General features: G+C 49.2%; 1 protein-coding gene across 1 annotated transcript in view; it reads right to left on the minus strand.

Annotated features, from left to right (window-relative positions):
• The window catches only part of GAD2 (glutamate decarboxylase 2), a 106,587-nt gene that overhangs the window by 39,820 nt on the left and 53,564 nt on the right, over positions 1-13,203 (minus strand). The window contains exons 10-12 of the mRNA XM_004716101.2: positions 11,137-11,253; positions 9,833-9,897; positions 1,278-1,356 (exon numbers count right to left, since the gene is read on the minus strand). Of these exons, the coding sequence (XP_004716158.1) occupies positions 1,278-1,356; positions 9,833-9,897; positions 11,137-11,253 (261 nt within the window). The remainder of the gene's footprint in view (positions 1-1,277; positions 1,357-9,832; positions 9,898-11,136; positions 11,254-13,203) is intronic.

The raw sequence follows: 13,203 nt of genomic DNA on the forward strand, positions 1-13,203 counted from the left end.
CACACACACACACACAATACTAAACATACTAGAGTACAACTGACATGCATCCTCTCTCTCTCTCTCTCTCTCTCTCATACACACACACACACACACACACACACACACACACACACACACACACGCTACCCCTAAATTCTAATAGTAACCCAAATCCTATAAGTATGTGTATTTTTTCTTATGGAGAAATTAGGTTCTTTTTTCATCCCAGAAAAACAAACAAACAACACTAGATTCTGAGGAGGGAGGGGCGGAGGGAGGCACAATGAGGGGGTGGGGGTGGGGCAAAGTGAACCACATCAATGGAGGGTTTGGTGGGATGTTGCTGTTGATCTCTTGGGATAGTGCTATGATTTGCAGAGATGGGATGTGTAACTGTATTCAGTGTGCTTCTTTAAAAAGCAAACAAATAACAGAAATGTGGGTGAAGGGAGACAACGGACAGTGCATGATATGAAATAAAAACAACAATATATAATTAATCGAGGATTCATGAGGGTGGGAGGGTGGGGGAAAGAGGGGAAAAAGAGAAACTTCTATCAAGGGCTCAAGTAAAAAATGTTTTGGAAATGATGACAACATTGTATGCTTGATACAATCGATGTATGGAAGGTTATAAGAACTCTGAGAGGCCCCAATAAAATGATTTTAGAAATAAAATTACAATCCTTCCAGATGCCTTGCCTCTCAGACCTGAATCATTGATCTAAGTGCTTTTCCAACAGGAGTAAAACTAAAGCTGCCACAGGCTTGGAGTGATTGGTGACAAACAAGTTCAGTTCCAACATATGAGGTGGGGGTGGGGTAAAATAAAATGAAGACTTGAAAATGTAAGTCCTCTGGATTAAAGGAGACCAGACACAGTTGAGAAAAAGGAGAGTCTTGGTGAATATTGAAGATCAGGTCCAAGGCGATACTTTGAAAACTGAGGCACCGTCTGGGGCCTGGCGGTTCTGTGCTGGGCTGCTGGCCGCAAAGGCAGCAGGTCAAACCACCAGCCTCGCCTAGTGAGAAAGGTGCGATGCTCTGCTCCTGTGAAGAGTTAACCGTGCCCCCCACCCCCACCCCGGGGCAGCTCTCCTGTCCCCGAGCACCGCTGTGCCAGCACCGACTCGATGGCAGCGAGAAGCAAGAGTAGGAGTTTAGAAGAGTACTCTGTGGGGATCTGGGCAACCCCAAAGAAAAGACTTTAAAATAATCAATGGTGAGGAAATCAACCGGACAGAGGCAGACACACGCGCACAGGCCCTGAATCAGACAAGGCGAGAAGCACCTACCTTTTCTCTAACCAGGAGAGCGGAGCACTGCAAAGGGACGCCCATCATCTTGTGTGGATTCCATGTCACCGAGTTGGCTCTAAAACAAACCACATCATGTCAGAGCGTGGCTGGGGTAGTTCCCTAATCTGGTGTCAATTGAGAGCATTATGAGTGAAGGGGCAGATGTGGCCTGTCAATCAAGATATAACCAATGAGGCCTCTGTGTGGACACGGCCTTCTCCAGAGGATTCTGGGAACTCCTGTACTTCCCTCCTTGGAGGCGGGAGACACTTCTCTCTCGGCTCACTCCCTTGGAGACCCTCTACTGACCAGACACATGGTACTCCGCTGACAGACCCCATGCCCTGGGAACTGGAGAAGCCACATGGAGACCCCTGCCAGCACTGAGATGCTTAATGCCACTGGATCCAAAGACTTTCTACCCACTGGCCTGTGGTCATCCTGTATTCGGTGTCATTGCATGTATTTTGTGAGTCTGAAGAGGACTTTTATAGAGTGGTATCGGACATATGGGCTAATATTGGATTTATGGGCTTGGATTGGACTGGGTTGGAATGCTTTCTTAATGTACAATTTCCTTTTATCTAAAACTCTCTTACACACGAGTTTCTGTGACTTTGTTTCTCTAGGCCACTGACTAACACATTGGCTAAGGCTAGTGAGGCCCCGTGGACGGTAGTGGGGCCCCCAGGCCCTACAACACTGCTTCACAGGGAGTAGGAGAGCACTGAATGCACAAAGCTAATAGTGGACCCAGAAAACCTGCAGTGGGGTCCCTGGGGCTTCAATCTCATTCCACTCCCCACTGAGAATTGACAGTTTCCACCCAGATATAGATTCAGAAATCGATATTTTAACCAGATCCCCGGATCATTCTTCTAGCCCCTCGGAACCACCTGGGGATCTGGCTATAACCAAGATTCTGAGGTAGTATATTTGGAGGGCAGCTGCAAATCCCAAGTAGGGGTCAAGCCTGAGAGACAGCAAATAAAAACTCAACTACTACTGTCGTCAGACCAGTTCTGACTCCTGGTGCCTGACCCCATGTGTGTCAGAGCCAGGACGGCCAAGGCGGTGGCCTGGGGAAAGCAGCATGCTCAGCCTGTCTTCCAGGGCTTGAACCGTCAACCTTTATGTGGAGCAAAATAACCCAGGGACTCGGAGATCAGCAGTGTCACTCTGTCATCACTGTTTTTTAAGACTTGAGAAGGCCACCGTCTCCCGAGCTCCCACGTGCGACTTCACTCAGCCCCCAAGGGGGAGCCGAGACTGCGCCCCCACCCCCAGCCCATGCAGAGGGGCATCACCTGCCAGCACCCTAACTCTAAACGACGACGGAGTGGAGAGCACCAGGCAAGTGCAGAAGCTGCTTCTGCACACAGGGCCCTCCAGCCCGGGGCTCCTGGCCCCGCCCCGGCACTAGTCTGGAGCCTGGGTACATGTGGAGCGCTCACTCAGCCCTGCTTCTGCTTTGTTCTCCGCCCAAGTCGCCCTCTTCTTGAGTTGGTTACCAAATGTCTGACACGTTGTTTTGTTTGTTTGTTTGTTTGCAATGGCTCCTCCTACGTCTCCTGCTTCCATCTTTTCTCAAATCCAGAGCTATCCCTCCAAATCATAGAAGTGACCAATCTCTGTCACCCGGAAAACACAGCGTTCTTCTTGTGTCCCTAATAATGAGCGACCCACACAGCGGCGACTCTCCACTCAAGGATGTAAGTTCCTGGAGGAAAATGTGAGCCCGAGGCCTGGTTTGGACTCTTCGAAAAATAAGGACGATTGTTGTTTTCATCTGGCTACAGCAGTAAGGCTCCTCTCGACCGACTGGGGGCTCCATTTCATCCCCCATGAGGTCACCCGAGAAACCCCTCTGCTTCTAGCCCTCTCCATTCCTACACCGCTGACCACTCCCTGTCTGCCTAGACTCCAGATGACCACTCCTTGTCTGCCTAGACTCCAGATGACCACTCCTTGTCTGCCTAGATTCCAGATGACCACTCCATCTGCCTAGATTTCAGATGACCACTCCTTGTCTGCCTAGACTCCAGATGACCACTCCTTGTCTGGCTAGATTCCAGATGACCACTCCTTGTCTGCCTAGACTCCAGATGACCACTCCTTGTCTGGCTAGATTCCAGATGACCACTCCATCTGCCTAGATTCCAGATGACCACTCCATCTGCCTAGATTTCAGATGACCACTCCCTGTTTGCCTAGATTCCAGATGACCACTCCATCTGCCTAGATTTCAGATGACCACTCCCTGTCTGCCTAGATTCCAGATGACCACTTCTTGTCTGCCTAGATTCCAGATGACCACTCCGTTTGCCTAGATTCCAGATGACCACTCCATCTGCCTAGATTCCAGATGACCAATCCGTTTGCCTAGATTCCAGATGACCACTCCATCTGCCTAGATTCCAGATGACCACTCCGTTTGCCTAGATTCCAGATGACCACTCCATCTGCCTAGATTCCAGATGACGACTCCGTTTGCCTAGATTCCAGATGGCAGTGCATGGCTCATGACACTGCCAAGGGAGAGCCCCAGCCTACTGCATCCCTTTGTCGGTCACTAGGTGGATTATTATTATTATTTATTTTTTGTCTTCTGAAAATGCTGTTTGTTCTCTTGCTTCTGGAATAGCCTTGTCAGGGCATGCCTTTCACCCGGGATGTCACTTTTGTTAGCTTCATTTGGGTACACCTCATTCTTTCGAGCCCAGAACCAAATATGACCTCTGCAGCCTTCCTTGGCTCCTCTCCCTCACACCACTGTGCGGTTCCAGCCCCCATCATACACCTCCTTCCCCAGTTCCCTGGGGAAATGGCCGTTTCCTCTGTAAGGTTCTCCTGGTTCATTTCACACAGACTTTAGGCAAGGTGAGTCTCCAAGGACCCTATTTTTATCAATAAGTCTTGTCTTCTATGTTTGTTTACCAATTGCTTCCTCCACTAGGAGATGGTTTCATAAATATGTTACTTTTTGGTTTTTTAACATGTTGCTGAGACTGGGGATCCCCGGGGGGAGGAGGCTCAAGCTCATGAAGGTGACCTTGGTATAAACCCACTGGAGGAAAGGAAGGCATGGAACCATACATCCAGAGGGCCCCAGGATTGCTTGCCCTTCTTCTTGCTAAACGGTGGATTCGGGCTGACCCTGCTCCTAGTTCTTGGGGTGCTTGAGCTTTGGGAAGATACAGCCAGCTAGGAAAGATCCCATTCGTTCATCTGATGAATGGTGGGTGTCAGCTGGCCAGGCAGAGAATGTTTAGTGGCCAGGGATCCTATCTGAGTAAATGAATAGTCCAGCTTTGACACTGGCTGTCAGATATAGTTAGGATTAGTATGGGGTGTGTGTGTGTGTGTGTGTGTGTGTGTGTGTGTAGATATAGTTAGGATTAGTATGGTGTGTGTGTATAGATATAGTTAGGATTAGTATGGTGTGTGTGTGTAGAATCAAAGACAGCACATGTCCAGATAGCTAAATGTCTGGAGAGAAGGTTACTCTATATCCTCGAGTGTAAGCGGACCCAAATATCATCCGAGGCACCTAATTTTACCATAAAAACTGCATTAAAAAATGTGCTGGAAAAAACTCAGCTTATACACGAGTATATACAGTAAATGGTTTCATAGAAAATACCTTTGCAAGAAAATTATCTCCTTATTCTACAGAATAACCCTTGAATCAAGGAACCATCGCTATAAGCAGTAGATTACAGTGAACCCTCGCCACTTCGCGCTTCGACTTCCGCGGCTTTACTCTATTGCGGTTTTTGAGTAACAGCGCATGCTCTGTCATTACTGCCACTGATTGGCTCATACTGTGCATGCTTCTGTCTGCATCGCTACGTATCGGAGCTACGTATCAGATGCATTTTTGCTTTTGTACAGTGTACTGTAATTGTTTGCGATTTTAAAGAAATTTTATCTAAGCCCTATGATGGCTCCTAAACGAGCTGCTTCTTCTAATCCTTCTGACAATAAAAATAAGCGCCAGAGGAAGATGCTCACCATCCAGGAAAAGGTAAAACTTTTGGATATGATCAAAGATGGCAAGAAAATCATGGAGGTTGCACGCCATTTCGACTTGAATAAGGAATCCTACTTCGCGGAATTTCATTTATCACGGTAGGGTCTAGAACCGATTAATCGCGATAAACGAGGGTTCACTGTACAGTGGTTAAGGGGAGTGGGGTTCAGGAGCCAGAAAATCTGGCTTCCCACCGAAGTTCCATCACTTTGTAGCCGTGCTCCTTTTAACAAAACTCTCTGTGCCTCGATTTCCTTGGCTGCAGAAGAATAGCAGTAGTTTGCGTGGAGGCCTGAGGTTTGTGTCTGACCCAGAAGCACGAGATAACGTTGGCTCTGGCTGTTGATGGCAGCTCTTGTCGCTCGGCAGCTTTGTGGTCGCAGGCACATTGCGCAACATGCCTGCAGCCATCCCTTCAGGCGTCCAGTCTCCAAACCTCCGTGTGCGCTTCAGTTCCCTCTCATGGCGTCATCCAGTCCAGTTCCGCTTCTCAGTTCCTGTCAGTTCACACCTTGCCTCCTGCGCTGGGACATTCGGAATAGCTTCTTGTTTCGAACTGGCTTCTCTAATTCAGTTACCATGACAAACTGCACAAAGAGGTAATAGTCACAATGACAATCTTCATCTTTTTCCCCCCAACACCGCGGGGGGATTTGGTTACTCTCGCCTGTCTATATCCACTGCACACACAGCAGCGATTCTCTGCGCGAACATTTGGGCGGCTCCTCCTGGTGACTCTGATTTGGCTCGGCAGGTGGGTCCACTGAGGAGACTCCCTGGACAGGACTTCCGGATTTTCCACTAAGATCCTACTGCCATCTGCCACCGCCGCCGCCGTGGCCCCTGCATCCATCTCCGTCTACACTCTCTCCCCGGGCCCGTGTGCCTCCCAGCCTCGGGGCCCAGCTCTCGGCACTTCTTGCGCTGGAACACCCTCTTGCACTTCGAGCCTGGTAAAGACAGCTCATCTGCCGACACTCAGCCTCTGGAAAGCATCCTTCAATAGACCCGTTTCTTCCTAGGCACCCCCACCCTCTAATCCCCTAGAATCTTTCTCTCTGTCTCACTTCTCCCTGTCTTGACTTTTGGCCCACTACTGTCTGAGGAGCCCTGGTGGCCCTGTGGTTGAGGTGTCGGCAGTTCAATGCAAGGTGAGGGGTTCAGCTGGTTTTGTTTGTTTCCGGAGAAAGATGAGGCCAAAGACTTCCCCGGGGGCAGATCAGCAGCCTTGGAAACCTCCGCGGGGAGTCTGTGCGTCAGGATTGCTGGCAGCGCAGGTTTTCGTTTGGTTAATTGTCTGTCTTCCCTGTTGGAGTTTCAACTCCTTGAAGGCAGGATTCGTAGCACCTTCCTCTTTGTGCCCTGTTCTGTGGTCTGCCTCCCTCTAAGGGACATGCAGCTACCGCGGGACTGAGCCGCTGAACTCCTGGCTCTCAGGGTGGGGATGAGGCCAATGGGTACCGGAGCAGATATCTGCATCCGAACCTTCAGCTGGGCCAGGAGGCCGAGAGCACAGTGAGGCAGCTCGTTGCCATGGAGAGGACTCCAACTCTGGGTAGCAGCTCACCTACACCACGTCCAAAGGGAGAGAGGGGGTCGGCGAGCCCACTGTTAATCAGCTCCGGAAATGTGACGGAGCTAGCTTGGGGACCTAGTCTGCCAGCACTTCGTTTTCTAAAACGCAAATAAACAGCGCCCACTTCCTTCCTCCCAGGAAAGGGTTCGCTTTTAAACGTAAGACGGTTCCAACCCAGCAAGTCTGGACAAAGACACAAAGACGTCTGGACAAAGCGGTCTGAGCAAGCCAGGCCAGGTGTATAAGCAATGGGGCCTGAGACCTGGAGGGGGTGACAGCATGCCTCGTGTTTCTGGGAACCAGCCCTCCCTTGTCCCCCAGCTGAAGCCCTCTGTGCTGGGGCAGACCTGCTAAACACTCCCTCAACTTGCCCCTAATGCCGGGACTATCACTTGCTTGCCTTTCACCGAATCTTTGCAGCAGTTTGTGAGTATGGGGGGCGGGGGGGGAGCTGCAACCCCCACACTCCCCTCTGCCAAGCCCCTGCAGAATTTCTTGAGTCAACCTGGTCTCTGTCTTTCGGCTAAAAGAGGGACGGGCCTCCCAGACCTGATCTGCCGGTAACAGGGCGCCTCTGGGTGGATGGAAGCAGCCAGCTATTGGCTAGTGGGCCGGCATCTAACAGCAGCCCCCAGGGGCTCGGAGCCTGCACAAGGAGGGACCAGGGAAAGGCCTGTGCACAGTGCACAGAAACGACATGTGGAAAATCCAGGTGCTCAGCAAACGAGCTCATCTCCAGACATTCCGATGGTGTCAGCAAGGAAGCCCCTTGTTCTCTGAGAACTTGGTTGGTTCTCCAAGGGGAGGCTGGATAGGATGCTGTGCTTCCATCATCTCGTTATGAGGATGGAGTCTGGGGACCCCCTGGGATCCCCGGGGAACCTCTACATTCTCCACAGGGACTTTGCTTTAGAATGCTTGGGAAAATGTAATGCCCTCAAGTCAGACTTTTTTTTTAAACCCTACGTCAGGCCCACTCACAGGGTCTGCCACTGGTCCTATAGCCTTTTGCAGCAAAGAAACTCATTCTCTTGCCAATAAGTGGATAGAATGAACACTCTCGGTTTTCGATGGCTAAGGGAGTGGTACGTGGGCAGAGGACCGGCAGCCCCTGTGTGGTCATGGTGTGGACCGCATTTTGGTGTTGACATTGAGCAGGTTTAATTACGAGATGGAGGCAGGAGAGATGGCAGTGAGGAGGACTCTGTTCCACGGTGGATGTTCTGAGCTTTGCTCTCAAATAATGGTCCTGAGCACAAAAGCCTGTGGGCGTTTACTTCTCTGAGGCTCAGGGGCGGTAATGTAGGGAGCTTTCAAGTCAGCGCTGTGGAGGGGGTGCCGGGGCTTTCAGCGGTGGGAGCCATCAATGGCATTAATGATAGAATAACAGACACTCGTGTGTGTGTGTGTGTGTGTGTGTGTGTGTGTGTGTGTGTGTGTGTGTGCGCGCGCGCGCGCGCGCACCAGCCGGAAAGGACCTCAAAGGCGAGAATGTGCTGGGTGCAGGGCCCTCTCTGAAAAGCACAGGCATTTAGATCTTGCTGGGAGGATCTGATGGGGCCACCTTCTAACTCGTTCTCATTTTTTCCAATGCTTTTCTCAGTTTAGGACAGCACCCCCTGCTTCGGATTCTGGTTTCACACACATCTGGGTGACAGAAAATCTCCAGAGGGTCAGGGCAGGGAGGGGTCGGCCTGCCTAGCACCGTCATCTACCCCCATGGAAAGGGTGACTGAAATCAGAGTAAGACAATCCTAGGGCCCTACCCCAGCTAGACCCAAGCCCGATCTCAGTAACTGTCACACTCAATCACCGTCTTTAACTGATCTAGCCTGACTCTTCGCAGGGGGTCTTCCCACTAACATGGTCAGTCAGACTCCTGATTCCACCACCCCTGCTCTGTGAACTCTCTGGGCATGAGCCTGGAATCGGGCTTTGTGCTGACTGATGTCTGCCAGCTTCCTCAGCCTCTCTCCTCAGCCTGGAACAGATATTGCACCAAGTCATCTCAGGGCAGAGCGTGTGGGAGGACTTTCCCTGGGTAGCATCTGGCCAGTTGGCAAGAGGGCATGGTGGGCATTTGGCAGCCTCCGATGAATCCAGGGCTTCGGAGTCGTCTGCCGCATCAGAACTCAGCCCTGTCTCTGACGCGCGGCCTGTGAGAGAGTGGCCTATGAACTCGGAGCTCCTCTTGTATTGGGCGCTGACCAGTCTCAGGCAGAGCTAGTATTCTGTGCCTTTCAATTTATCTCGTGTTTTGGGCCAAAACATATGTTGTCCTGTGGTGTGTGTGTGTGTGTGTGTTGCACTTTTCTTAATGGTATGTCCACTGCTTACGCTCTGTTTAAGAGATGCTTTCCAATAGCAGTCAGCGCTACTCGCATCAGAAACATTATCCCAAGGATGCAACTCCGAGCTGCCGTGCTTACGAGGAAGTCAGCCTTCAGGTAAGCTAGCAAGGCTGACGTATCAAACCCAAGCTTTCAACACCAGATGTTTATTTACTTTGCAACATTATTTGTTGGCTCCGATAAAGACGGTGGGGATCGACCTCTGCTGGAACTCAAAAGCTGTGAGCTTCTCCCTAAAAATATGCCGACTGCCTGGAAGTGTTCAACAATTCGGGCGGCTGGGTCAGAGGCCACGCAGAGGTCCTTCCTGAAACTTCCAGTGAAACATGGGCTAGGAATCTAGTTCAGAGTCATTCCACCTGGGCCAACCGCTATGGGCTTTGATTTCTTTGGCCTTTTCCAAATCACCCAGCACGCAGTGATCGCAGAAGGCAGTGCATACAGCGCAACACCAAGCGAGTTCCCTTGTGTCCCCAAAGCCCCTGGATGTGGCGTGGAAATGTGCTTCTTCCTATTTGGGTTTCTCCCTGGCACTGATAGAAAACAAAAGAATGCGCGGACCTTTCACTGAAAACAAGAAGAACGGGCTTACCTTTCCACGCCATTCAGTTTCCACTTGTGTTTCCGAGATACCAGTAAACCTCCGCCCCAAGCTGCCTGGAAAGGGAATGTTGTACACGGTAAGGGTCACACACCGCCTACCCGGTAGCAGTTTTTCATTGGCCAGATTTCTATGGCTTGGCATCTTGTTAGAACACAGACTGTCTTGCAGGTGAAAATAATTTCTCTGACGCTAAGCAACTTAGAAGTGTCCCTGGTGGTGTAGTGGGTTAAGTGTTGGGCCACTAACGGGTCTGTGGTTCAAACCTCCCAGTCGTTCGTAGGAGGAAGACACGAGGCTGTCTGCCCAGAAAGCTGTACTCACAGTCTCACAAGCGCGATGGAGGTTATCGGGCCACACGAGGTGGCATCACCTTGCTGTCGGTGGCTTTGATTGTGTTTGGAAGCAACGTAGGTTCTGTGAACATGAGGTCACTTTGGGGAGTTATTCCACCATCTCAGACTCCAGCCCACTCACGTACACCTTCATCGAGCGAGTCTTGCCATGGAAAAGAGGCCAGCTAAGCTAAACACTGTGTTACTGATGCTTTGGTACAAGGCTCCTTAGATCACACCACAGATTGCTAACCGACGGTTTGCAGGTGATTTTTGAAACACATTTGAAAAATAAGGGTCTAAATTTAAATCTATTCAACTCAATCTTGTGAAATGACTGCATTAAAATAATTTTTAAAATAATAATTTTTAAAGTGTTTTGGTGGGTACACTTCCATTATTTTTTTTTAGTCTGGCTAAGCATGTAGTCAAAACAGCTCAAATAGAATCTATCTCTTTAGGGATCAAGCTCATAAGTGATGGGAAATGCAATCTAGATTTCAGAGGAAGTTGTCAAGTCTATTTTTCTTGAAACGCATGTTATTGAGGCTGAGATGTCTATCGTTTAAGCTTCCTATATACATGCATTTCTTTTTACTCTTTTGAGCATTCTTGCAAGAAGATGACATCTGGAGACTGTTCATTCACTCACGTTTGTGGCTCAACAAACAGATCTAAAGGTACACCTCATATACTGGTCATACTTTTGTTTTTTTTAAATCATGAGTTTGGGGCATCAGGGCATAATCGGCCTCCTGCCGGCTTCTGGCTCTGAATGCTGTGCACTGTGTGAGGTGTGCGCTACCATGCCTCTGTAATCCTCCCAGGGAATAAATATCACTATTCTGAAAATAAATCCATAAAGTAATAAGGAAAACAAAGCAAGAACTCATCTTAGGGGCCTCAGATGACAAATGTGCACAAAGATTTTTAAGGGCCAGCCTCTCGTGGGATACTTACGTCCACATGCATCCAGATCTTATATTTTTTGCAGATGTCAGCCACAGCTAAGAGGGGGTCAAATGCTCCATACACGGTGGTTCCAGCAGTGGCACTCACAAGGAAGGGAACAAATCCCTACACAAGGACAAAGCACCCCCCAAACAGTAGTTAAAGACTTATTTTTAAAATCTGAGGGAAACCATCGAAATTCTCCTCCCACCATAGACAAGCAGAAAGCTTATTGATGCCCCGGAGCCTGGCTGATCCCTAGATGTTGGCAACGGATGTGTTCAACTCCTGACTTAAAGGCTGGCATTTGAACCTACCCAGAGGGACCAAGGTGGGAGGTGGACGTTTGATGCACATTTTAATATAAAAGTAAACTGTGTTTCACTGCTGGTTGGAAACAGAGGATGTGGAAGTACAAGGTGGGAGCGGTTCAGAGAGTTTGTGGGAAAGGCTTGGAAATAACTTGCTGTTGAGATTACAGTCAAGAAAACCCTACGGGGCAGTTCTACTCTGCAGCACTCGGAGCTGTCATGTGTAGGAGTCACCTCGATGGCACAACAGTTTTGTTGGTGGCTTTGGAGCCTGGAAGAGTTTGCGGTCGAGTCCCAGGACCCGAGGTCTCTGGTCGACTCTGCTGTTCCTGCCAGGTACTCCATGAGAGATGCACTGGGCTTCTCGCATGGGTCAATACCAGACCCAGAGCTGAGCCGGCTTTGCATTGCCCGGCATCATTTATCGATTTTCTGGCCTATTTTGTTTCTGTCCTTTGCGAACTTTCTAGTCTTCCTTATTCCTTACAAGAATCTGTGTTTAATGACGTCCCCGGAAGGAACAGGCACGAGAACCAGAAGAAGGAACTCTGGCCGGCGCATTAGTCTTACTGGGAAAACCCTCTGGTAATTCATTTGCCGTCTTAGAGGCGCTGCGTAACCAGCCAGGACGTTTAACTCTGACCGCGTCCTGAAGGTGGTGTTGGGGAAGAGCTGGGCAGTTAAGTGCACAGTCAGTGGTTCAAACCACCAGTTGCTTCGTGGCAGAAAGACATGGGTGTTTGCTCTGGCAAAGAATTCCAAGGCCTCAGAACCCTTAGAGGGAGGGTCGCCATGAGCTGGAATAGGCTTGATGGCGCTGGGCTGAGCTCTCTCAGTCTTCCTAAGTCTGCCTTGTCACGGCAGAGTGTGCACTGACTGAAGTAATGGGCTGCTGCTGAAAGAGGGCAGGACAATCTACCGAAACAGAAGCGCTACACTGACAGCCTGCTCAGAACACACGGTGACGTTACAGCACGTGTCTTTAGGCGGCAGCTAAGTTAAATCTTGTGGTGTATTTTATTAGAAGCCCTCTCAGTATAAGAACCAGGGGAGCTTTCTCTTATTGTCACTTTGTCAAAAAGTGGCATATGAAAATAAGTCGTCACTCCCCAGTTCATAGTAATAAAAGACATGTGTTATGCCATTGAATCAGGAGCTGTGTGTGTTACACACACACACACACACACACACTAAGTGTTCTAAAAGCAAACGCCCAGACTTCTGAGATATCCAGTAATGTAACTGGGTTCCTAGAGCATTGTGGGAATCTGTGGCAGGTCTTCAGAAACTGTTAGTTCTAAAAAGAGTTTAAATTGCTTCCTACAAAAATATTTGGAGAGCCAACCTATCAGCACATGCGTAGGCAAGAAAAATTGATGCCTTAAAAAAATAACTATACATCAATAACTCAAACTAATTAGCATTAGGATATGTGCCATCTTTGAAAAGTATCTAAAATAATTTTTAAAAAAAAGACAATTATCTTTCAGACGTGTGTCTGTTCAATGCTAGCCTTCAGCACACAAGGGAGACAAACGCTTTGGAAGTTCTCACAATAGTACCTCTGTGCATATTATCTATTTAGTCATGTAGAATTTTCCAAAGGCGATCCTGTAACTCAGACAAATAAACGATAGGATGGAGGATACATTCTGTCCTGAAAGGTGGGAGATTGGGGTGTGGATGCAATTTTAAACATAAAACCAAGTTGAAACAGAAGTGTAAGTAGGCTGCAAATTGTGGAGAAATTCCATTACCTTCCAAA

This window comes from Echinops telfairi, unplaced genomic scaffold (assembly GCF_000313985.2).
Source record: "Echinops telfairi isolate 266 unplaced genomic scaffold, ASM31398v2 ScPeMD7_7461;HRSCAF=8499, whole genome shotgun sequence".
Taxonomy (NCBI): domain Eukaryota; kingdom Metazoa; phylum Chordata; class Mammalia; order Afrosoricida; family Tenrecidae; genus Echinops; species Echinops telfairi.